Source organism: Parasteatoda tepidariorum, chromosome 2 (assembly GCF_982258835.1).
Source record: "Parasteatoda tepidariorum strain Cologne lab strain chromosome 2, Ptep-v5.0, whole genome shotgun sequence".
In the NCBI taxonomy this organism is placed as follows: domain Eukaryota; kingdom Metazoa; phylum Arthropoda; class Arachnida; order Araneae; family Theridiidae; genus Parasteatoda; species Parasteatoda tepidariorum.
In genome coordinates this window covers 108,824,066-108,849,719 of record NC_141756.1, presented here as the reverse complement: position 1 = coordinate 108,849,719, position 25,654 = coordinate 108,824,066, and the positions used below count along the sequence as shown (strand labels likewise).

Sequence of the window (25,654 nt, the reverse complement as noted above, 5' to 3'; positions counted from 1 at the left end):
AAAGAATGACTTAAAAATGAGGGACTTTTGCATATGACATATAAATTTAGTTTTACACTGATTAAATATATTTTACTTGTAAATAAATATCTTCCAAGTGAACCTATAAAGGTGAAACAGCATATATATTTTTACTTTAACTTTAAATGAGTAGCCATGACAACACACTGATATTAAATTCATCTGCTTTTCACTCTACTATTGTCCAGTCAAATAGTAACAAATCCTCATAATCTTTAACATCATCCTAAACACGCAATCTTAAACATGTTTTATAATTATTTTATTACATTAAAAATGCATGTTTTTTTAAACTTTCAAAATGCCATCAATTTTTATAAATACAGAGATCTTTCGCGAAAACTTACTAATTTTCTTTTAAATCTCCAATTAGGAAAAAGCTTATTTCTTACACGATAAATGCAAGACTATTTTTAAACCTTGGTTTCAAATAATATTTTGATTTAATTTTATCATTGTTAATTTGATTTAATCAAGTCATTATGGAAAAATCTTCAGAGGAAGGCATTGGCCCACATTGGGCTGTCTAGCCAACTATGATTATGATAATTTGAAATATCAAGCACTACTTAATAATTTTGGAATAAAAATTCTTATTTATTAAAATACTTTTTAATAATAACTTATACTTTTATTACATTTATTAATATTCTACAATAAAATACATTAATAAAATTAATCGTGGTTCTTTAGTTTTATATCTTCCGTATGAATTAAACAACATTTTTAAACCTTTGTTTCAAATAATATTTTGATTTAATTTTATCATTGTTAATTTGATTTAATCAAGTCATTATGGAGAAATCTTCAGAGGAAGGCATTGGCCCACATTGGGCTGTCTGGCCAACTATAATGATGATAATTTGAAATATCAAGTACTACTTAATAATTTTGGAATACAAATTCTTATTTATTAAAATACTTTTTAATAATAACTTATACTTTTATTACATTAATTATTATTCTATAATAAAATACATTAATAAAATTAATAGTGGTTCTTTAGTTTTATATCTTCTGCATGAATTAAACAACAATTTTTAAACTTTTGATTCAAATAATATTTTGATTTAATTTTATCATTGTTAATTTGATTTAATCAAGTCATTATGGAGAAATCTTCAGAGAAAGGCATTGGCCCACATTGGGCTGTCTGGCCAACTATGATGATGATGATTTGGAATATCAAGTACTACTTAATAATTTTGGAATAAAAATTCTTATTTATTAAAATACTTTTCAATAATAACTTATATTTTTATTACATTAATTATTATTTTACAATGAAATACATTAATAAAATTAATAGTGGTTCTTTAGTTTTATATCTTCTGTATGAATTTAACAACATTTTTAAACTTTTTTTTCAAATAATGTTTTGATTTAATTTTATCATTGTTAATTTGATTTAATCAAGTCATTATGGAGAAATCTTCAGAGAAAGGCATTGGCCCACATTGGGCTGTCTGGCCAACTATGATGATGATAATTTGAAATATCAAGTACAACTTAATAATTTTGGAATAAATGAAAATTCTTATTTATTAAAATACTTTTTAATAACAACTTATACTTTTATTATATATTAATGATTATTATATAATTAAGTACATTAATAAAATTAAGAGTGATTCTTTAGTTTTATATATTCTGTATGAATTAAACAAAAAATTTTATTTGCATTTTTCTGCTTTCTCCATTTTCTTAAAGATTCATAACAATTATTTACAAATTATATTAAAATTAAGTACCTGATAAAAACCTAAAATAATTACAACACATTTTGCAACAATTAGTTAACTATAAATAAAAACCCTAGTCAAACACTGACGGTAAAATAAACAAAAAAAAATTAATTATAATAAATATCAGTATTGATAATTAGAGGGGGGGGGCAAGAATTTTGATATGTGTAAGTATTAATTAGAACAAATTTTTTGAGAGAAGATTCAACTAAATACTTTCTTTAAGTGAAGAATTTTGATAAATTATTATTTCAAGTATAAAATTATAAATTATGATTAAAGTGATTATCTAATAAAAATTCTTTTGAAATTACTTATGAAACAGTTAATTATATTACTTGAACAATGACACTTATCTTAAATTAACATGTTAGGCAATAAAAACAAAAGTTCTACTAAAGAAAAATAAGTAAATAAAAAAAATATAAATAAAAATGTCAACTAAATTCTAAATAAAATGAAAAAAAAAAATTTATGATTTTTATTATGGAAAATCGTTAATGGAGGTGCATATCCTTCTGAACATCAGTTAGTTTAATGAAAAAAAGAATAAAAATCAAGGAAAAAAATAAAAAGCGACAATTCTTAATGCAATGTAAATTAATTTTATGACAATAAATCCGGAGACATTATTTATTGTGTATTTTTTAGACTAAAGTAAAAAAATAGAATTGATTTGATAGATCTATTAGTTTTGATGTTACAAATATTTTAAGATTAAAAGGTAAGTCAGAAAATGCATATTTCATACATTAAACCCTCATTTCCTTTTAAAAATGATTTCAAAGGTCTATTTTATTAAGTTAAGCATAAAAAATTGAATTTGAAGAAATGTCTCATTTGTTTAGATAGCAATGTCAGTTGCATAAAAAAGTCAAAAAATTGTACTTTCTACACATGAAACATTTAAAAAATTTTGAATTGCTTCACTATTAAATCAGACAGCTTGGTTTTATTCTCATTCAATTTAGTGTATACATAGCAAGGTTTGAGATTTTTTTGATTTTTTTTAAAAAAAATTTTTAAAAAATCAGATTTTTTTTTTATTTAAATCAGATTTTTTACTCAAATACACTGTAAGAAAATTAATTTATGATTAAAAATACTTCATAAATGTTTAGTCAAAATTAAATTAACATTAAAACTATATTATAACAATATTTTACGAGCTTTAACTTACTAAAATAATTTTTCGTTATAATACATAGCTTTGAATGCATGGGCAACCATTTTGGAACAAATGCATGATTGAAATTTAAAGACTAGATGAAATAGAGAATTTAAAGAGTACTTCAGGGGTCTGTTTAAGTTTTTCTGAAAGGCACCTATTTTGTGAAAATTTAGACATAATTTGTGAAAATAAAAAATTATATTAAAAAAGCAACACAAAAATATTGTAAAAATATGTATTTATCGCTTCCTACGAAACACAAAACTAAAATTTTAAGAAAAAGTATTTTGTGAAATTATTCTACAGTTTTTCCTAAAGTTGAATTTGTGAAGGTAGCTCTAAACGGTAGTAAATTTGGCTCGGACAGACCCCTGTACTTTAATTATTAAAGCAAAGTTTCAATTAGCAAACCACAATTTTAATTTAAAATTGTGATTTCTTTTTTTTCCTCTTGATTTTTAAAATGGCAAAATAAATGTAACAGATTGTGTTTATAAATGTAGTCATTCATCAAAAAATAAATAAATATTTAATCTATATATTTTTATATAAAAATATTCATTTTTAATCCTACATCAATAAAATATAATGTGGATTTTAATTCCATACTTTTTCAATCAAAAGGTAGAATTTTAATTAGCATTATTTGCATTTTTTTTTTTTTTAAAAAAAGTCATGTTTATTAATTATTTTCTACAGCTATGCAAGTCTATATTAAAACAGCATTAAATGTTTACTTTAATCTGTACTTTCAATCTCAAGAATCAATAGATTTTTAAAAATGTAATTTCAAATGTGTTGGAATTGAACACACATCAAGAAAGAGAGTAATTTCGTTAACTAAAATTAATTAATGTAGCAATTTATTTTAAATAAATTTTAAAACAAAGAAAAGAAAATAATAAAAGTATCAATATTTGAAACACTGTTTTTTAACTTTTAAAATCAATATATATAAAAAAAATTAGTTGATTTAAATCAATGATTTTTAAAAAAAAATCATTTCATTTAAATCGTGATTTAAATCGCGCTGATTTAAATCAACAAACCCTGATACAAATCAATAAAAAAGGACTATAATAGCAGGGATTACAATAAAAAAAATAATAATAAAATAACAGGGATAACAATAAAAAAAAGGATAATGTGGTATAATATACAAATGAAATCAGCTCCAATTTTATAAATCAAGTAAAATGCTACATGCAAATAAAATGACAATAAAAATTAAGAGTTATTTATTCAAAATGCTAAAAACAGCAACGCATAATAATTTTACATAGAAAAAAAATCTTTTTTTTAAATGACTTTTTTTTCATTATTTAAAACTCTTAGGGGGAAAAAATCTAGAAAGTTTTAAACAATTTGTTTGCACATAGTTCTAATCTAAAGAACAGCTTTTCCAGCAGCGGCATTCTAAAATTAATAAATGGGCTTTTTGTCAAATTTTTTGTTAAATAAAACAATTTCTGCAAAACCAATTTGGAATAACTTTTTAAAGTTTTTCCTAAAATCACTTAGAGATGTAACTGTATTGGTTACCCTGAAGGATTGAGCAGGTATCATAGTAGGTATTACTGTTTGAGGATAGCCATAAACTGGAACATTGACCATTCCTTGCCCAACAGCAGCCTAGAAGAAAAAAAAATTCCATTCATTCCATTTAGGCTTATCACAAAGAAATTACATTTTGCTAACATTTATAAGCTGGTTAACTTAAACCCAGCGGTGAAAGTATGATGGAATTGAGAAACAATGTAGTTATTTAAATAAACAATCTTTATTTTTTTAGATAAAAATTATAATTTAAAATATTATACCAGAATAAGGGTCTGTCAAGACATTTTGTGAAAGGTTCTGTTTTTGTAAAATTGTGAAAAAATTACTCGTGATTTGTGAATAGAAAATAAGCGTTAAGTCACATTCTTTCAACCGCGGTCCTGTTTTGTGAACTTGTGCAATTAGGGTCCCGTTATTGCAAAAAACCTTTTCAAAGAGCTTTTAAATTGTAAATGGACACAAGATTATGCTCAACACTGTAAAATTATAATTGAAAATATTTAATTTTCAAAAATAAACAGCTATTGCTGCTACTAAATTAGAACACAGAATATTCATTTCGGACAAATAATGGAAACAAAATCACTCACATTTTTAATAATTTCAATGAACACATTTTAAATAACATAACTTAGTCATGTATCACTCTTAATGTGTTACACATTAAGTAAACTTAAACAATTCTTAAATTTATAATAGTTTTTTTTAAAAATTGATATAAGTTAATTTTTATTTACATAATATTTTATCAATACATTTTATGAATAATATATTGCTCAATTATTTATTTAGAAAAAAATATCCTTTAATATCAATAAGAATGTACAGACGATGTTTGTAGAAGTAGATATATTTTCTTTGAATACTACATTTTGAATGTATAAATTTTTTTTTACTTCGAAGAAGTTAAGGGATCTAATATAAATGAAATGAGATCAAACTTAGCCTTAGAATTAAAGCAGAAAAACATGATTAACAAAACACTCAGCATCAGTCAATTTTCCCTGCCCATTTACAATAATACGCAAACATCTTTCGAGTGTCACTTGTGAAGGGTCCGATTAAAAGATAAATTATTTTGTGAAGGGTCCGTTTTTATGAAAAGGTATTTTATGAAGGGTCCATTAACAGACCCAAATTTCTTCTAAACAGACCCCTGAGAATTGAGACAAAATATTCTGACATAATATATTTCAATTTTTGAAATGAACTCTAAGCTTAAATTAATCAGATTCACCAATGTATGATTAGCAAGAGTTTCAGCCAGTAGTTTGAAAAACCACATTATATTTGTAGTTCACTGCAACTACACAGAATTTACAACTACAACTTGCTACAAATGTAGTTAACCACAAGTATTTTTTTAAAAAATGAACTGACTACAAACTATTTTTGTATTGTAGTGACTACTTTACTACTTTGAGACAAACTTTGCTAGAGAACTTAGTTTACACATATATTCAAAATGGGTGTGAATAAGAAATTGGCTTACATTAAAATACAAGGGAATAATTAAGATACATTTATTCATGTTCACATGAGCCAGTTTGTTACTCCAAAAAATGCGTTTCGAATTTGATAATATAATCTTAAACTTTTTACGCATTTTTCCATGAGAATGGTCCACATATTATAAAAATGACTTGTTTATTTTTTCTTAAAAAAATATTTATAGATATTTTTACAGCAAACAAAACAAAAAAAGGGTACATAGCCAAATCTTTCAACAAAAAATAAGCACCTTTTAAGTACTTTTGAAGCTCTAAAAAAATATTTTTAAGCATACATTAACAAAATGCTAAATTGTTTTCAAAGAGTTTACATGATCGTGATAAAATAACTAGTTTTTGACTAAGAACTCTTTTCTTGATTATATTAGCCACCATAAAAAGATCGAGAGATTTTTCTGTCCGAAAATGAGGGTGAAAAATGAAACCTGGAATTGAGAATATCTAGCAAAATGCAGCAGAGTTGCACATGAGAGTGCTAGATTCTCCAAGAACTCAGGTCAGGAGACGCACATGCGGTCTCGCAAGTATTTCATGAAAAATGAAAAGTGATAGCTGCTTTCATACGCAATTGGACAGACGATAGGCCGAAATGGATTGTGGTTGAATGAAATGCGAAAACGTTGAATAGAACAAGGTGAAAACCACGCTTTAGCAAAATACGTGCCGAAAATCGACATGGTAAAGAAAAAAATCTCTTTTTCAAAAGCACTTTTTAAGAATACTCGAAGAAAAAAGCACCTGTAAGGGTTTTAAAAAAAATGAAAATCGAAAATAAGTACCTTTAAGGACATTTTAAAAACGCTACACAACATGAAAAATAAAAACCTTTAAAAAATAAAGCCTAAAATAAACACCATTTGCTGAAAAACAATAATTTTTTCTTGGAGCCATTCATATCTCTATATATCATAAACTTTTATTCCTAACTCTACAAATTTTCTTTTTTAAAAAATCTCCAATTTGAGCATTCCATTTTAATTCTTTCAAAATTTAAAAAAATGGGGGGGGGGGGCGCGAACAAACTGAAGCAGATCCAACACGGAAGACGTTGGAAGTATTATCCGTCCAATTCTTTCATTGCGGTGTCACATCATTATTTGATTATTTTGCAATTTACGACAAATAATATTTTCATTATAAAGTAATAATAAAGTACATATTATTTTAAATAATTTTTAACCAAAAATATTTGTTCATATCTGTCCACATTGGAAAAATAAAATAACGGAGATTTTACTAGCAGCATTTTTTAGGCTATGAGTAAAGTTTTGACACATGATGCATAATTATGTTAGTCAAAAAGTAAAAATTCAAATTCAGAAATAATATAACACTTACATTTAGCGAAGTAAAAAATATGCATACAAATCTTAATCCAAAGAAGATTATTTAAAACCATTATTCATAATTACTTAAACTATTTTACTTGAACAGCTGACCCAATTCTGGGCTTACGATTGCCAATGTTCAACTCTGTATTCTTGTAATTTTGATCCCAATCCAGAAGACGAGGGAGCTCCTGGATCAGTACCCCCAGAGATATTGATTTGTTATGGGAACATGTAGGACTTTGCGACTCGACAGATTTAACATGCATCAGTCACCATTCACTACACGGGGAGTCTTCGGTCGGTTTGGGATCGAACCCACAAACTCTAGGACATGGGCCCAGTGCCCTACCAACCAGGCTATCCCAGCCTCTTCTTAAACTATTAACATTCAGCATACTACAGTACTAGCAATAGTATCATCTGTTGAGTAATAAGATAATTATTTTTGCCATCAGTGGATATTTTATCACCAAATTTTTTTTCTTAAATTTCTTGAACAAATACGGAGAAATTTGAGAACATATGGGTTAACAGGAGATCGTAAAATACAGAAGACTTGGCAGGTATGTTTGTTTAATTTTTTAAAGAAGAAATAATTTTTTTTCTTGATAAATTCAAAAATCAAATTGGAAAGATATTAATTGTCCTATGGCATTCTGGTCTCTTGCGTTTTCTCAAGACTAATTTCAGCCCTCAGGAGTTCTGAAGAGTGGTCAACTGTTAGAAAATAAAAGAAATAGCTTTCTCTGAAGACAAAAGTGAAAAATGTTTTTGAAATTTGAAGTGCACAAACATCTTAACAAATCGAACAAAATTTTATAAACACTTTTTTTAAAGTCATACAATATGCAAGTTAATGTAATATTACATTTTTACAAGAAACATGCTATAATTATCATTCTTGAAATTGCACTTATGCAAACTTAATTAAACTTGATATACGCTTTTGTAAGTATAAATTCATGCCTAACAAGTAAGGTAACATAGAGGGCAAAATTACAAGTTTGTTTCTTTTTTTTTTTCTTAAATAAAAATTTTTAGCAACCTTGAAAGATATTAAAATCAATTTTTATAAAAATATTGTTCTTACCACAGGTGGTACATTCTGTGGCACACCAACATAGTTTGACACAGGTGTATTTGGACTCCAGTTCACACCACCAGTTCCAGAAGAAATTTTTGGAGAACCCCACTGATGGCCACCAGTTCTAAATTTTGAAATAAAATGACAATCTTTAAATATTTTTCATTATAATAACCAAAATATAAGTTTTGGTAAAAGAATTTGCATTTTAATTATCTCCATTAATTATAAATAATTTAATAAAATTTGTACAAAAATATATTTGACATAATATATGCAAGCATTAAGCATAGAAGATTTGGGCATCAGAGGTCCACATAAAAAAAAATTCTGAGAAATTAAAAAACTAATTTTTATTAATTATTTTCTCAGCACATTTAAAACAGTTTAAAAAAATTTTCAATTATTTTATATAAAAAAAAACTAAAGAAATATTTTTAATAAAAAAAAAAAAAGATTTCAGATCTAAAGAAAGTGGTTTAGTTTACACAAATTACAGTGATTCTCTTTCAAATTAATACGTTTTCTAAATCTAAACTTAGGATATTTTTAGTTAATCATAGACACCTACACCGATAATTTTGCCGTCTTATTTACAAAACAAAATAGAGCTAAAAGTTTTCATTAACAAATTTCAAATGCAAAATAAAATGGTTTAATATATGGACATAACATGTTACAAACATAACATTAGAAAACATAAAATATATCGTGAAACGAAAAAGTTGAAAATCATAAAATGTTACAAACTACTCCTCATTTTAAAAATTATCTATCATCAAACATATTATAATTTAAATTTTTATATATTTTTTTCAGCAACAGATATAAAATATTGCTAAATTTAAAATATTGCATTTTTCAGGTTTAGCAACTTTTATGAGCAGGGTGGTCACTCAAATTAGATTTCAAATTTCCCTTATTTTCCAGGTTTTCCAAGTAACTGTCTTAAACTTCCAGGTCTGTATTTCTTTTCTCTTATAAAGTGCAGGATGTGTACGAAAAAAGTGTCTATATTACAAAATATTTTATTTAAAATCTTATTTTTTTAACACAGCATCTTGAAAAAAATAATTTATCTTGACAATTTTGCAAGATTTTTTTATTTATTTTTTAATGTTTTGGTACAACATTAACTTTTAGAAAATTAAGACATGGAGAAAAAATATGTTTAACTTGTAGAATATATTGTTTTTATTGAATACAATTTTTTTAATGTGTTACTTTAAGTAGTTTTTGCTCAAAGTGTAACTAGAAAATGGCAAAAAAGAATGACCAATAAGACCTTGGATAGGTATTGTTTAACATATTTTCATTAAGCAAAAAGGAAAACCGTTTCAGGTGATTATATATTAATACATTTTTATAATTATAGTGGTCCCGAAAGTCTTCGTTCACTTATAACTGTTATTGAAATAGACAATAAAAATTCATTAATTAAAATTAATATAAGATGTATATACATGACAATAAGATGTATAATCTAATCTTAAGCAAAACTGCATGGAATATTTTAAAAACAAAGCAAAAGTTTATTTTTAAGACATCAATAATGAAATAGTAAGAAAAATTAAATGTTTTCAGATTTCTGAATTAAAATTATCTTCTGTTGCTTTAATTTTTTCACTTCATTATTTTTCATTTCATTTTTTATATATTTATTTGCAATTTAGTATCAAATTTGAGACAGCAAAATTATATATTTTTAAAAATTAAAGTTATATTTTAATTTTTGCTTCACCGTAAGATTTTCTTTTATCTTTTAAAAACGCCTCATGGTCATAATAAAACAATAGTTGATTATTTGTCATCATAAGAGGTAAATCAGTAATGAATATTGTTAAATTAATATATTGTGTCCTATTGCAATTTGCGATAAAATGCTGTAAATGTGTAATATGCGATAAAATGCTTAAAAGAAGGACTTCATATCAGAGATTAAAATTATAAAATTTGTGGAAAAATTCATAAATTTACAATTGAGCGTTGAAAAAGTTTCTGTAAAATTTTATAAAAAATGTTCTGCTCGAATTTGTTCAGACAAAAAAAAAAAAAACTAGTTACATTTATTTACGAACTTATAAAAGCTATTCTAGATGTGAAAGGAAACTAATATATTACTAATTAGAATATTTACTAATAGGCAGAGATTTTTTGAAAGTGTACGATGACTTTTGTGCGATAAAGTGATTGTTACTTTTTGATGATTGATTTCTTACAAATAAACTTTTGCTTTGTTTTTAAAATATTCCATGCAGTTTTGATAAGAATAGAATATATTTTTTTACTATTAAATATCCATTCTGAAATATTCATTTAAATTAACGAATAGTCTTATTCCATTTAAAGTCATAAGTGTACCAACAATTTCTTGAATCACTGGATTTACATTTCAATATAAAGCTGTACTGTAAACTGTATTTTATCTTAACAGTGCATTTTAAAAAATTTATTGATCATATTTTCTTTAAACCAATATCAAGTGAAATTTTTAAATAATGTTTTTTTTTTTTTTTTTTTGAATTAGCATTATTATTTTAAGAGATTCAGTATCCAAAAATAAACGTCACAAATGTAAAATTGTCTAACTTTTTGTAGCTTAATTTATAGAAGATAAAATTCTTTAAATTTTATACTTTTTTTTCTTAAATGAAATTAAAATATTTAAAGAATTCCAATCTAAACACATAGTTTTTTAGTTTAGTATAGTTAATTGTTTTTGTTTTAACAACTAGACTCTTTTACAGTGCAGAACTAAGACACTAAGTTTCGTTTTCCTTCTTTGTACTAAACACATATGAATAAAAAAAAATATTTTATGTTTATACATCATTTAATATGTTTCCTATATATTCCTTAGTCATTGTCAGCTTTTTTAGAAAAAAAGAGGAATAGTTTTGAAATATCATCTCTGGAACGAAGCAACATTTACGAACTTTCGATATTGTGATAACTATACAATTCGAATTTTTGAATCAAAAAACTAATGTTTACCAACAAAACCGTAAAATTTGATATTAATATACAGTTAGTTCTAAAAAAAAAACTTTTTTCAAATTAAAAATATACTATAAAAGGTTAAAATGAAATAGAAAAAATTAGCATTAATGCAAGAATTGTAACAATTTGTCGACTAACATTGCTGCTAGTGATGGGGGGAAATGTCGTGATTGGTTGGTTTGCTGAGAAAAAATAATTTACAGATTTCTTTGAATGGGAGTTCAAAAGCTTTCAGAAAAAGAGTGCAATATAAAATCTATTATTATTAAATTATAACCAACTAATTTTTAGAGAATTTAATAAAGTTAAAAATACAAAAACATTTTGACTCATTTTGAAAAATTTCCAGCTTTTCTTTAAAATTTCCAAGTTTTTATCCATATTTCCCTGATTTTTCTAGGTTTTTTAAAGTATAAAAAAATTCCCTGATAATTCCAGGTTTTCCAGGTGGGTGGCCACCCTGTAAATCTCTGAAGGGGTAGGGAATTTTCTCCAGATCCCTGTAAATTTGGTACAGCAATGCGACCGACCACAGGCCTCTCGATTCCACAGATTTTAACAGCACATATATCGCATGTACTCGGTGGTGTCGAGGATCGAGCATTGCCCCCGTCAAGGACTAGAATGGTCCTTAAAACCCCTATTAACCGGGAACTAAGTTTAAATGAAAAAATCTTGCTCAAAAAACATAGAAAAAAATTTGTCGCACTAATGTCAAAATATGAAAAAACAAATATTTAATTTCTCTTTTCTTTTTTTGTTCTTAAAGGTGAGTTTGTTTTTTTAGGGTTTATGTATTAGCATTGCAAAATTTAGATCTTAATTTCAATTTTTGAGGAACTTTCTCTTTTCCTTACTTAAATCCTTTTCTTTTTTATTTATATGATCTAAATAATTAAAAACAATTTATTTAACTTCAGTAACTATTTAAAATCTTCCAAGCATTGTGTCCCTAGGTAAATTTTACTAAAATTCCCTGTTATGTAACATTATTGTCCAATATGAAAAAAAAAAAAAAAAAAAAAACAGGCTATTCAATGCAAGAAAGCCAAAAACTGACAGTTCAGAAAAATAAACCGAACCAACGCTCTATTTTTAAAAGTGCTTCAATTTCACATACACAAAAACTCACTCATAAATAATATTTTGCAAAGAAATAAAGAATTATCATTACTTGCTTTTATAAAAAAAATTATTTTTCTGACATTACAACAAAACTTACAATTATTATTTATATTTTATGCTATTTTATATTATTGTTTATATTTTATAAATTTATATTATTTTTTACTATATATGATTTTTATAAATAATTTACTTATTGCAATTAAGATTTTATAATTAAACAATTTCAAGATTACAAAATTAAAGATTCAAAGCCAAATTTAATAAATTTGTAAAAACGTTGTTGTGTGTAAAAACGTCTTTTAATAACAACAAATATTTTAAAACTTCCCACACTAAATATTATTACGAAAACTAATTATGAGGATTATCTTTTTACCCGTCTTTTGATACATATATATTTTTTTTCATTAATGAATATTATATACATTAAAGAATCAAGATTGATAAATTTTTCAAAATACTTTTACTCTATTTTTATAATTTATGAAGTTCTTGGAAGGAAAATAAATTAAATCAGTATTTTAAAATAAAGTAAATGTCTCTTTCATGCAGTAAGAACATGGAATTTAAAAGTAGACACATTTCTTAGTAATTATTTCGAAAAAACTTATATAGGGTAAGCGATAATTGCAAAGTAAGAAATTAATAAATGAATGTTAACAAAGTTAACCAAAAATAATCGTTTCTATTTCATGTTGATTGAAGTAGAAAATAATAATAATATTATTAAAATTATTTTTTATAAACTCGTACGGTGAGCGATAATTGCAATATAAAAAAATAGTGAATCAATTTTTACATAATAACAAAAAAATACATTTTTTAATTTATGATCTTTGAATAATAATAATTATAAGTATTCGCATATTAGCATCCCACTCTAGAGTAGGATCGAACCTAGGACGCCGTACCCTTGAGGCGAATGCTGTAATCACTACACCACGACTCTTGTTCTAGACTGAGATAATTTAAATTTAAGTAATGTGTTTCTACGTTATGTTCGTTGCATGTCAAGTTGTAGCAAATTTTTACTTTATTCAGTATTTTGGAAAATTTCTTAATTTTCATCATAGTTTAGTTATATAAGAATTAAAACTCATATTTCCCTTGTCAATTACTGATGATGAGCTGACTCAATATTATCAACAAGCAAATATTTATAACCAGTTTAATGAAACAAAAATAATTATAAGTATTTAAAAATTAAATATGAATTGTAATGAAAATCTGCAATGTACAGTTTATTCGAATTCAAGAGAGAAGTAAAAGAATATCTTTCTTGGGCTCTCACAGGTTCACCCTTTTTGTTTGAAACATTTTTAATATTAAATTTACGTTTATAATCCCAAAAAATTTACGTAAATATAACTATGCAACAAAACGTCAATTTTTCGTTAAAATAACAACTTTAAAAAACAGTCGAAAAATGGGTAAAAAGTGCACGTTAAAAAACATATTTTTAGTACGTATTTTTTATTATATATGATTTTCATATTCGATTTTATTATGAAACAATTTCTAGATTATAAAATTCAAGATTCAAAACAAAATGTAATCAATTTTTTTCTGTGTAGAAACGTTTTTTAATAAGAACAATTATTTTAAAACTTCCTACACTAAATTTTATTACGGAAACTAATTGTGAGAATTCCTTTTTATCTGTCTTTTGATACGTATGCTTTTTTTTTTCTTTCAGTAATGAAGATATATACTACATTAAAGAAACAAGATTGATACATTTTTCAAAATACTTAAATTTTATTTTTGCTATTTATGAAATTTCTGTAAAAATAAAAAAAATTTAAATCATTATTTTAAAATAAATGTTTCTTTCATTGCAGTAAGAACATGGAATTTAAAAGTAGACAAATTTCTTAGTAATTATTAAAATTATTTTTTAAAAACTCCTTTTTAAATAATATCCTTCTTGGGCACTCACACCCTTTTTTAGAAACATTTTTACCTTTAAATTTACATTTATAATCCCAAAAGGATAACGTAAATATAACTCTGCAACAAAGCGTCACTTTTTCCTTAATAAAACGATTTTAAAACGGTCAAAAAATGGATAAAATGTACACGTTAAAATAACGTATTTTAAGTACGTATTTCTAACGAAATATTTAAAGGGAAAATTGATACCGTTAAAATAACGTCATTTTAACGTATACGTTTTAACGACTGAAGAAATGTTGAAAATCACATGAAATTAACGTTAGCCCAAAACCTTATAACGGACGAACGGATTTTTGACGTTTATTTGCCCTTTCATGCTGAATGGGATTTATATATATATATATGTACATATACGTTATGAAAAGTGGTTACTTTTTCATAGTTCATTTAAACAAATTTAAGAATCCAAGTATTAAGTAAGTGAACTTAATATAGAACTTAAATAAAAGTTTGTTTAAAAAATTCTTTTTTTTTAACTGTTAATTTAGAAAGTAGTTGTTAATTTAAATTCATACAGCATAATAAGTTGATGTAAAAATTTTTAAGCTCTAAGGATAATGGAACTAGGCACTTATATTTGTTACAAAATTTTTATATTAATTATTTAAAAAAAGATTTATTACAAATTATTACCTAATATTTATTAAGACTGGAAATATAATTGAAATTTGTTCATTTACAAAATTGCCAAAACAAAGTAAAAACAAATGGTTTCAGATAATTTCAAAGTATTTAGATTAAAATTAAGCATTTTCTTGATTGAAACTTTTAATTATTATTAACTTTAATTGTCATTAACTTTTCTCTCATCTAGTTTAAAAAGTATACATTTTAATTACTTTGCTACATTTGTACTGAAAAATTTATTCAGTTTGTACTTCTATTCAAAATATTAGGGCCATGTTACCATAAATATTATTTAATTAAAGTGTATTTTATCTTGTTGAAGACACAATTTCATATTACAGAATTCACTGTAACAGATTTATCTGAAAACAAATTTTCTGTTACCAAATACACAAAGCCAAATGTTAAACAGACACAGATTTACAATTACTGATGCTTTATAAAAAATCATTATAAAAAAAAGTTATTGCAATTATAAATTTGAAATAAAATAAATAAAACTAGTATGATCACGAATGACCATCTAGCCTTGAATTGTTTACATAATTTTGTTTGATTTTATGATAAAAAATATCCCTGTCAGTAAAAAAAAATTAATAATTTGATTCTTTCTCTACATGCAAAAGTTTCCAAAATACAGTAAATTCTTTTTTAACATAAACACTTTTTATTTTACACATCTCTCCAACATCGTTATTTATAAATCACGAATAATTCGCAGAACTTTAAATTTAACACTAAACATACCATTACCGGTCAAATGACTATTTAAGAATTTTTGCATCGAAAATGTGCTTATCATCTTATCATTTTTTAACATTTGACTTCATGACTTTTTCTAACAATAATAAACAGTTAATATTATATTTTTTGGTATTTTGTTTGTTTCGAATAATACTTGTCATATACCTGTTTCTACCACAGCCAGTCATTTGACCGGGAGAACAATTTATTGCTTTATAAGGTTATCGGATCAGAAATTACGATGTAATGCGCATTCAATGTATTGCGTTCGGTGAGTTGCCCATTTCTGCTAAGACTGTTGCATATTAGTTCAATCAGAATAACTGTGCATTCAAATTTCAAGAAAGTACCTAAAATTTTAGATTTTGACATTTTTGTGAAAGAAAAAGTGGCAAAAACTGTTTTCGTAAGTAGCTTATATTTTATTTTGATAGCTATATTTCATTTCTAACAAATTGTTAGTTTTTACAAAGAAAAATGTCAAAACAATCAAGACAGCACAAGTTCTTATAAGAAATAATATTAATTATAAGAATTATAATTCTTATAATTATAAGAATAATAATAAGAATTATAGAAATAATAATAATTACAAGAAATATGTCTGTGGAAAATGTACAATGGAAACACTTTGTATATGTAAAAAATGAGTTTAATAATGAATTAAAAAATTTTATTCTTCGTGTTTGTAATACATAAAAATTGCCAATATACAATTTATTTAATCATAAAAAAGTTTTTTTTAGTTTATTTCTTTCATAACATCCATATTTTATACATTCAATCAAGAAACATGACCGGCTATGATAGAAATAGGTATAGATTAAGTGATGGTATGCTTAGTGTTAATGAACTTATTCTGCAAAATTAAATGATGTAATACCAGTTTTACTCATAAAATTATGGAATATAAAACTTAAATTTACTATTTATATAGGATCATCAAATTTAATAGAATAAAGTTTTTGAACAATTAAAACATTGCTCTAATATCCAATAAGAATATATCTGAGATATCCAGATAATACATACAATTCATAAATGAAAGAAGTCCCTCAGATATCTCATGGATATCTGTGATAAGTCACGTGTATGTGTCAGATGTTTCTAGGATATACAACAGATGTCACAATATCCAAATATCTGCTTGATATCTAACAGTTGTAACTCCTGGATTTCAGAGGAGCATTTCATGGATATTTAGAAGATTTGGAAATATCCAGCCTTTTAGTAAATGTCTCAAAGATTTTTTGGGAATATTTGATGCTGCATAGGCTTATTTCTGTAATACCATAATAATTATCACCCTTACGGCAGAATTTTTTCGAGCTATCTGCGACAAAACTCTAGCACTAATATCTTTCTGCAAGACACTTTTAATAATAACAAACATATATGTTTCAAATTTAAGATAACAAAAGTGCTGTGTTTACAAAAAAAAAAAAAAAACTTTTTATATTTTTTAAATAAAACATCCAATAATTTTTAATTTTAATATTATGGGTGATATTCTCGCATTTTGTAGGGGTGGGGTGGACACAAATTATTTCCTACTTTGCATTTTGTAAATAATCATCACAATAAAAAAATAAATAAAAAGTATGAAATCCAAAGATTGACGAAATCATGTGAATCCGGCTCCACAAATACGTGTTTCGAATCAGACTCCTTAAATGCGCGCAATGCTCCTCAAATGCTTCGTTTCGAGATTACCTTATTGCAATAAATAACAGCGCATAAAAAAATATCAGATTTCAAAAAAATGGAGAAATCAATAGCAATAACTGCAAAAAGTGGGATAGAATTATCACCTTAAAAAGTAAATACTCAAATGCACGATACGAATGTTCCGTATTGTTTCAAATATATGGGGATATTTAATATCCAAGTGAAAATCAATATCAATAACTGCTGAAAATACAATTAAAACCTTATATTGATTTACAATACTATCTGCGTAAATTGAGCATGTCAAAAATTGGTTATCTATATGCATGATTCAAATATTATGCGTAAATTTCTAAAAAGAAAATTAAATATATATTTTTTTTACTTTTCAAAAGAAAGATCTTTTTGCAAGAACTCCAACGTGCTCAGACGGCGTGTCTCTATGATTCTGACACAGGGATTATCACTTCATGTTATTTTATACATTAATATGTGCACTCCAGCGTGTCAATTTTATTGAACTTTTCTACATGTACAACATTTTGTACTTAACTTTTTGAGATATAATTTTTGATCATTTTTCCTTAATTTATAACAACCAGTGTAACTTTTTGCACTATGTCATGAGAAAATCATGTAAAGAACCTACACTCATATTGAGCAAAATCTTCAGGAGCATTAATGCAATAATTATTGGCATGCTTTGATTTTAAGTGATAGACTCAATATTTTGTTTGAGAAAGTTTGTATAAGAACTGAAATAAGAATAACGAAAAGTAAAAATTTAAAATGCTATACAAACTCAAAGGAAAAAGTATAAAGGGAGACAGTGGTTATAAACAATAGATACTTTTATCAAAATAAAACTGGACTCATTTCATCCATGTTTGACTTTTTTGATAGATCTTACTAATTATTTACATTTAAAAAAATATATGATTAGAAAAAACACAAACTGAATCTTATTCAAAACGTTTCACTCTTTCAAATCAATTATAGTTCTAAAATGTAACTGTTTTTACAGTTAACAGAAACTCATCTATGCATCGGAGTTATGTAATTTTTTATTTCATGTAAAAATAAAAAAAAAATCCCAATGAAGAAAACATTAATTTATAAAGAAAAAAATCATAATATATATTTCTTCCACATCAAACAAACTTCAATACAACTATTGAAATAAACTTTGTTGGAAATACAAAAATGTACAGAAATAAAAAATTATCTTAAATTTTTATTTTTATAAAAAATTACAAAAAGATATTTTAAAACTTTTTACTTTTTTTTTGTACTAATGGTGTATCAGTTTTAATTTTCTGATTTATAAAAATATATTTTGAGCTTTAGATTGATATTATCACAATTCTTTAAGTCATTTTCATATAAGTTTGCAAAATTTCTATTTTGTTTTAATTTCATCACTTTATTAAATAGCATTTCGTATTAGCCCATTTTGAGATATCATGAAAGAAAGAAAAAAAAAAAAAGATCAATAAAGTTTTAACTAAGAAATGTTTTATGGAGAATATAGTCAGGGTTCTTGCTCAATTGTTTCAAAAAAAATTTAGGACTTTTTTAGCACTTTTTTATGACTAAAAAAAAAAAAAATTAGCACTTGATGTAAAATAAAAATAACATAATTAATCTATGCATGATATTAAAAATATACAAATAAAGTGTTTCATGAAGTAAAAATTACATAATTAATCTGTACATTATGTTAAAAATTTACAAATAATATGTTACACAATTTTAAGGTGAAGTTATGAGTTATACTAGAGAGCAGTATGAAACTGAACAATTAGAACTAGCCTAGCACAATGTAAAAAAAAATAACCTTTAAAATTTTTTGGTGCAAAAACGATTATTTTACAATCATTTTTATTCTTTAGACTTAAGGCAAAGGCATTGGGTAGAATTTATTTCTTTATTTTTTGCTGTTTTTAAGCACAAAATTGTTTTAAGTACATATATGATGGCCCAAGGTACAACAAGACTTTGGCAGAGCTTGTAACTAACTTTTATGGCTGACAATATTCTATTTTCAAAGTGTATGCATTTTTTTAAAATAGATTACAATGTATTTAATTACGGATTACAATGTATTTTATTACGTGTAAATGTTACAATGCATTTAAATATTTTTTAAGATATTAAACCAGATTCTAAATATGAAAAGCGTCGCAAGGTACAACACGCTCCCCTAACAAAGCCTAAAACACAGAACATAAGACATCAATTTATGGTGTAAAGCAAGAACAAAAAACAAATATACACATACAAACATAACATTTATTTGTTTCAGACAGAAAATGGAAGAATTTTAATTGCACAAATGAACTGCATAATAAATAAAAAGGGAATTTAGTTCCTTTTTAACTACTTAGAAAAGATTTATTCAGCAGTTTTCTTCAATAATTCAGCTTCTAATTCCACTATTTTTGTTTTTTTCTCAGAAAGGGATTTCCTCAAATTATTTGATTTTATGAACAAATTTATATCTCTCTTAGCTTCTGCTTCATTAGTTAGAAGTTCTATTTCCTTTTCTGATTCTTCGCAATCTTTCATCAAAAAACTTTTTTTTTTGCTTTAAATATGAAATGTCCTCTTCCTTTTTCCTCTTATTTTCGCTGATGTTCAGCAATTTTTTTTGATCGTCTAAAAAACTTCGATATTTAGAACGTGCACTGGCAGCAGACACCCGCAGTTCTTTAGTTATAGGGACATTTAATACACCCCCAACTTGTTTTATATAGTTACAAATAACACGTTGTGCTATATATGAGTCCCCTTTTCTGTTCTCAACTTCAATATTTCGATTCACAGAAAATCCTCTCTCAACAGACGCTTGTCCATGGGACAATGTCATTATTATTTGCATAACATACCACAGTTCTGCAAAGTTCTTGTCATCACCAACATAACTCTGCAAAAATGTGTCCAGCCTTGTTTCTTTTTCATTAAAACGTTTAAATTCTACTAAATTGCACTTAACAATTCTGTCTAAAAAGTCTACAAATTGCAATTTAATTTTGTCACAATCTTTTTCCTCAATTTTCTTTTTTTGACTCAAGTAATTTAATATGTTTCTCATTTTTAGAACACACTTACTTTTGTTTTCTGACATTAATTTTGGATTGATGCAAGCAGCATTTCTTACAACAGAATAGTTTATTGGACATTTTTCTAGTAAACTTTCCAACATTTTGGTGATAAACTTTCTGCAATCTTTCTTTATATTCATATGATCCTGGTCAGAAATAACTTTTGAGGCCAACAGCTGTTTTAAAATTTGGTCGCCTTTAAAACCTATACTGATTTTTGTCAGAGAACCATAATTCTTTTCATCACAAAAATTAAAATGGCACAGTTTCTCTAGAGAATTTAAGTTTTCTATAGATTCTGGCTTCAGAATGTTATATAATTGCACACTATGTAACACCAAATTCTGAATATCTGCAGCAAAAAATGGTAAAAGTGGCCGATCTGCTTGATACAGTTTCAAAAATGGTGAAACTAGCTCTGACACACTTAAGAAAAAGTTCAGCTTAACAAGAATTAATTTGTCTTTTGTTGCTTCCTGTAAAGTTAAAAAGGATTTACACTTCACTTTACCAAACTTGCCACTTTCAACATTTTTCACATAAGATTTTAGATCATTCCAAATCAATATTGCTCTTTCAGCTGCAGGTGCATTTTCCAGCCAACGGTGGTTACAAAATTTTAGTGGTAATTTGCTCTCAGTTGATTGATTAATAAAATCTTCTTTTCTTGCTGGTGAATCTTTAAAAAGATAGAAGATTGAGCTCAGGATGGAACCAACGAGCCATTCTGTTTCAGATTCACCTTTGTAGAATGCGTTATTTAAAATATGAAGCCCACAGCTTCCTATTGAAATACATTGAACACCATGTTCTTTTAACAAATCTTCTTGAATACTATTATAAAACTTCCAATTGACAGCAGGACCGTCCATAGAAATCTGCAATAATTTCTTCAGGTCTAAATTTTTGACTGATGCATAAAAGCAAGCTAAAAGGTCATCTGCTGTAGAATGGCCCAGAAATGCTGATGTTAAGTATTGCGTCTCTACAATGTTCTTATCTGAGTTCCAAAAGCGGATATGTATATCCAACTGCTTCTGCTGCGTCGCTTTGTTCAAAGACTCATCAAAAAGCAATGTATAAAACTTGGCATTATCAATGCACTTCAGAAGTAGCATGCTAAAATGAGGAGCAAGTCCAAAATGACAGAGATATCTGCACTTAGATTCATTGCAGGCGAATTGACGTGCTATTGAACTGTCTGGAAACATTACACTAAATAATTTTCCAGTGTCTTTGGAAGAATTGTAGGAGTAGTGGCTTTCGACAACTTTCAAAGCCCATAAAATTTCAGACGAAAGAACTTCTTTCCCCAAAGCCCAAGAATCTTCTAAAGAGCTGGAGGCAGCAGGAGAACTGGAGGCAGCAGTAGAGCAGGAGGCAACAGAATTTAAGGATTTAGTGGAGGGAACAACCTTTCTAAACTCATTCATTGAAATTGCTTTGGTCTTCATGGCATTGAACAGTTGTTGATGCTTCATTCCTAAAATATGAAGCATTAAAATTTAATTAAATTCTAAAATTAAATTTTTTTAAATTTCAAGAAAAAAAAGTTACGCAGCAAGAGGGTTAAAACCTATGTTCACGGGTAAACCGACTTAAATATGAAATAGAATAAAAATAAGATAAAAGAAAATTTTTAAAAAAAATTAACAAACAATTATAAATTAAAAGCACAAAGCTAAAGTAGACCTAATAAAAAACGGTACACCCCGGGGTCATTTAAGTTAATCCACAGAACAATAATTTCACAATCCAAAGAAAATGATGCTATCCTATTGCTATAATATACAATTACCTATTTTATTAGTGGCAAGTATTTAAATTTTAAAAAAAAAAAAAAAAAAAAAAAAAAAAAAAAAAAAAAAAACAGGACAAAATCTATTTTCCCTTATTTTACACTTACAGCATTTTATTTTCCAAAAATCTATACATATAATAAATATATAATATAAAAGAAAATACTATTTTTCATATAATAAGTTAAAAATATGAGTACTTCTTATGGGCACAAGTTAAAATTTTAAAGACTTCTTTAGCCATTAAAAAAAGTTATTTAAAAAATATTTTTTTATACAGTATGGGACCCCTAATTCGGCACTTAATACGACCGCTTTTTTTTTTTTTTTCCCTAAAGATATTTTTATTGATACGAGAAAAAAAAAATCAGTCATATTTTCTTTTTATTTGGAATTTTTTCTCTTGAAATAAATAACTATATTTTATCTTTTAAAAAGAATCATGGAAAAAAAAAAGTAAAAACATTTCCATTTCCAATGAACAAAATAAAGAAATGCAAGTTGGGAGAAACTGATCAATCAATCTTGACAGCTGTGCTTCACTGCTTTGTGCCCCCCCCCCCAGATTTCCCTCTCTGGTTTCACCATAAATTGGCCACACCCTGTTGACATTCATTTTGTACACCCTACCAGGTGGTGTACAAAATGAATTCTATCCCTTTTGCTTTTTTTTATTCGATTAATTTATCTTTATATTTGTCATTAACTGTTACTTTTTTTTTGTTAATTGTTAACTTGTTTTTTTTTTTTTAAATCCTTTTCAGTTGTTTGGTTCTTTTCTGCAGTTATTCATTGTTAGTTTCTTAGCATTAATTGTTCATTTTTTTTTTTCTGCAGTTCCTTGTTAGCTTTCTTTCTTTCTTTTTTTGCGGGATGAGCGTCTTTTGTAACTAAATGTTATGTAAAAAAAAAATGAGAACAATGATCTCGAGCTGTAGAAAAAACGATTATTTCTGTTTCGGAGGATTCGGATTATTTCATTTTCTGAGTGTATTACGATCACAAAGAACTGTTAATTCATTCCTCAAGAACCATGAAATCTGAATTCAAATCATCTAAATTCTTTTTTTTTCCGAGATTTTTATTGATAGTTTATTTTCGAAGTATTATCTTTCAATACATATTTAAATAAAATTCAATTTCATGTGCCGAATTTTTTTTTTCCCGACCAAAAAGACGTCGGATTAATTTTGTCCATTACCACACAATCGAATTTTACAATTTTGACGATCCGAAAATAAAGAAATGCTAGTAAAAACAGTATAGAAAGGCATTAAGAGGAAAATTCTCATCCCTGTTACAAATAGAACACTTTAAATATTTAATATAATAAGAATGAAGCATCTAATATTTAAATTGGTGTTCTTATTCTTATTCATTGATAAAGGATATTAATTTACTTGAATAAAATGAGAAAAGCGGCGACGCATAATAGTCGAAATGTTGAAAATGGGATATAAGAAAAATGAACGAAAAACGTCGGGGATTTTTTTAAACTATCAGAAAAACAATTAATGTTAATGCGTATCTATAACAACCAGGCTATAAAATAAAAACACAAAGTTATAATAAAACATCCCCTGAATTCCAATTTATAAGCGTAATAAAAATGAAGAAAAGAATTATTAAAATATTTTGCACAAAAAATATAAGCTAAGTGATCGTTTTCACAAACAATATAACTGATCGATGTCCTGTCGTACTACTGAAATTAAAACAGCCAAAAATAAGAAATTCGATCTTTTTTATTTAAAAGATTAACAAAGCGCGAGCATGTCCAAGGTAATGATGCGTATTCTCAAATCAATTTATTAAAGAACACGCTTAATTTTATTATACAAGACAAGCAAGTTCATTCCGAGTCAAAATTAGTTTCTGATTCCGATGACGTCATACAGTCTTTCATCGATCCCTAACCCATATCTTTTTAAAAAATTATGCGTATAGAATAAATGTTAGAAATTAGAAAAACAATTTTAGAGCAAACGATAGTATAAAATTCGTTGTTTAGAAACTTTCTTTTTATATTTTCAATATAAAGCAAAGCTCATATTCGCTGAAAATTCCACCTTACTTTTACAAGGAACAAAATTGTTATTCACTAACAAAATTTCTTTAAAATAAAAAAAACAAGATAATTCAAAACAAAACTATAAATTCGATAATGCCATCAAACATAAAAACACGCGCTTGATACACTTTTGTTCGTTCGAGGTGGGGGGAGAGGAAGAGGAAATATAATTAAAAAATATTATACCAATGAACGAAATTATTAGAAATATAAAAAGTCGATCACTTACCTTTCATATGAGACTTCAATTGTCCTTCGCCCTGTCCGGCAATATCAAACTCTTTATTGCAAAGACGGCACTTAGCTTTGTGACGATTGTCTGAAGAACAAAGCCAGTCTTTGAATCTTTCGTCTTTCGTCCATGTTAATCCGTCCTTCGAATGTGTTAAAAACACATTTCCCCATTATTTACAAAGTAAATATAAAAAAATATTAATAAATAACGGCAAATAAATACAGAGAAGGCCGATATTAAAAAGAGGAGTTACGATGAATCAAACTACACGGAATGACAATCACCTACATGGATGACCTTCGACCTTGCCGTGGACGATAAAGAATTGCATTCCATTCCATTCTTCTTTTTATCTCCCTTACCCCATGCAGTTTTTACCCGGTTTCTCAACCCCTTCTACAAGAACTCAATGCAACGTCGCATCCTCTACGGGATTAGCAACAATCCGAAAATGGTGCGAAACCAATCGCACAAAAAAATTTTCGAAACGCCGAAATAAAAAAATATTTAGCACTTTTTTAGCACTCAGAAGAAAATTTATCACTTTTTAGGCCCTAAAAAAGATGGGAAAAAATTTTAGCACTTTTTTAGGACATTTTAGGACCGCACGAACCCTGATAGTAAGGATAAATTAATGAATAAGATAAAAATCATAATTAGTGTAAATTATTGCTCTTATTTACACACAAACAGGAATTTTAACAAGTACATTTATTCAAAGGGCTATGGTGGGCGTGGCCTACTTAGATATTTGATTGCCCATCACAGAAATATTGGACATCATCACTTTCCAAACAGAAAAAAATCTTCGTTTCATGAATCATTTTGTTTAACAAGCTGCAACTTGCAGGGATCTACTACATTTTAAATTTTCAAATTCATGACTTTCCATGACTAAT

The 25,654-nt window shown here is 26.2% G+C and overlaps 2 protein-coding genes across 6 annotated transcripts in view; both read right to left on the bottom strand.

Annotated features, from left to right (window-relative positions):
• Positions 1 to 25,654, bottom strand: part of LOC147816022 (uncharacterized) — a 56,592-nt gene that overhangs the window by 10,462 nt on the left and 20,476 nt on the right. For 4 of the 5 annotated variants that reach the window (XR_015431601.1, XM_087158020.1, XM_087158019.1 and 1 more), the window contains 2 exons: positions 8,430 to 8,547; positions 4,480 to 4,569 (listed from right to left, as the gene is read on the bottom strand). The gene's annotated coding sequence lies outside the window, so the exon portion shown is untranslated. The remainder of the gene's footprint in view (positions 1 to 4,479; positions 4,570 to 8,429; positions 8,548 to 25,654) is intronic. The other variant, XM_087158021.1, reaches the window with a different exon arrangement.
• On the bottom strand, positions 19,632 to 25,366 carry LOC147816023 (uncharacterized). Its single transcript, XM_087158023.1, has 2 exons — positions 24,750 to 25,366; positions 19,632 to 22,133 (listed from the first exon to the last, which is right to left on the bottom strand). The coding sequence occupies exons 1-2, from the start codon at positions 24,754 to 24,756 to the stop codon at positions 20,068 to 20,070; spliced, it is 2,073 nt and encodes a 690-aa protein (XP_087014149.1). The 5' UTR covers positions 24,757 to 25,366; the 3' UTR covers positions 19,632 to 20,067.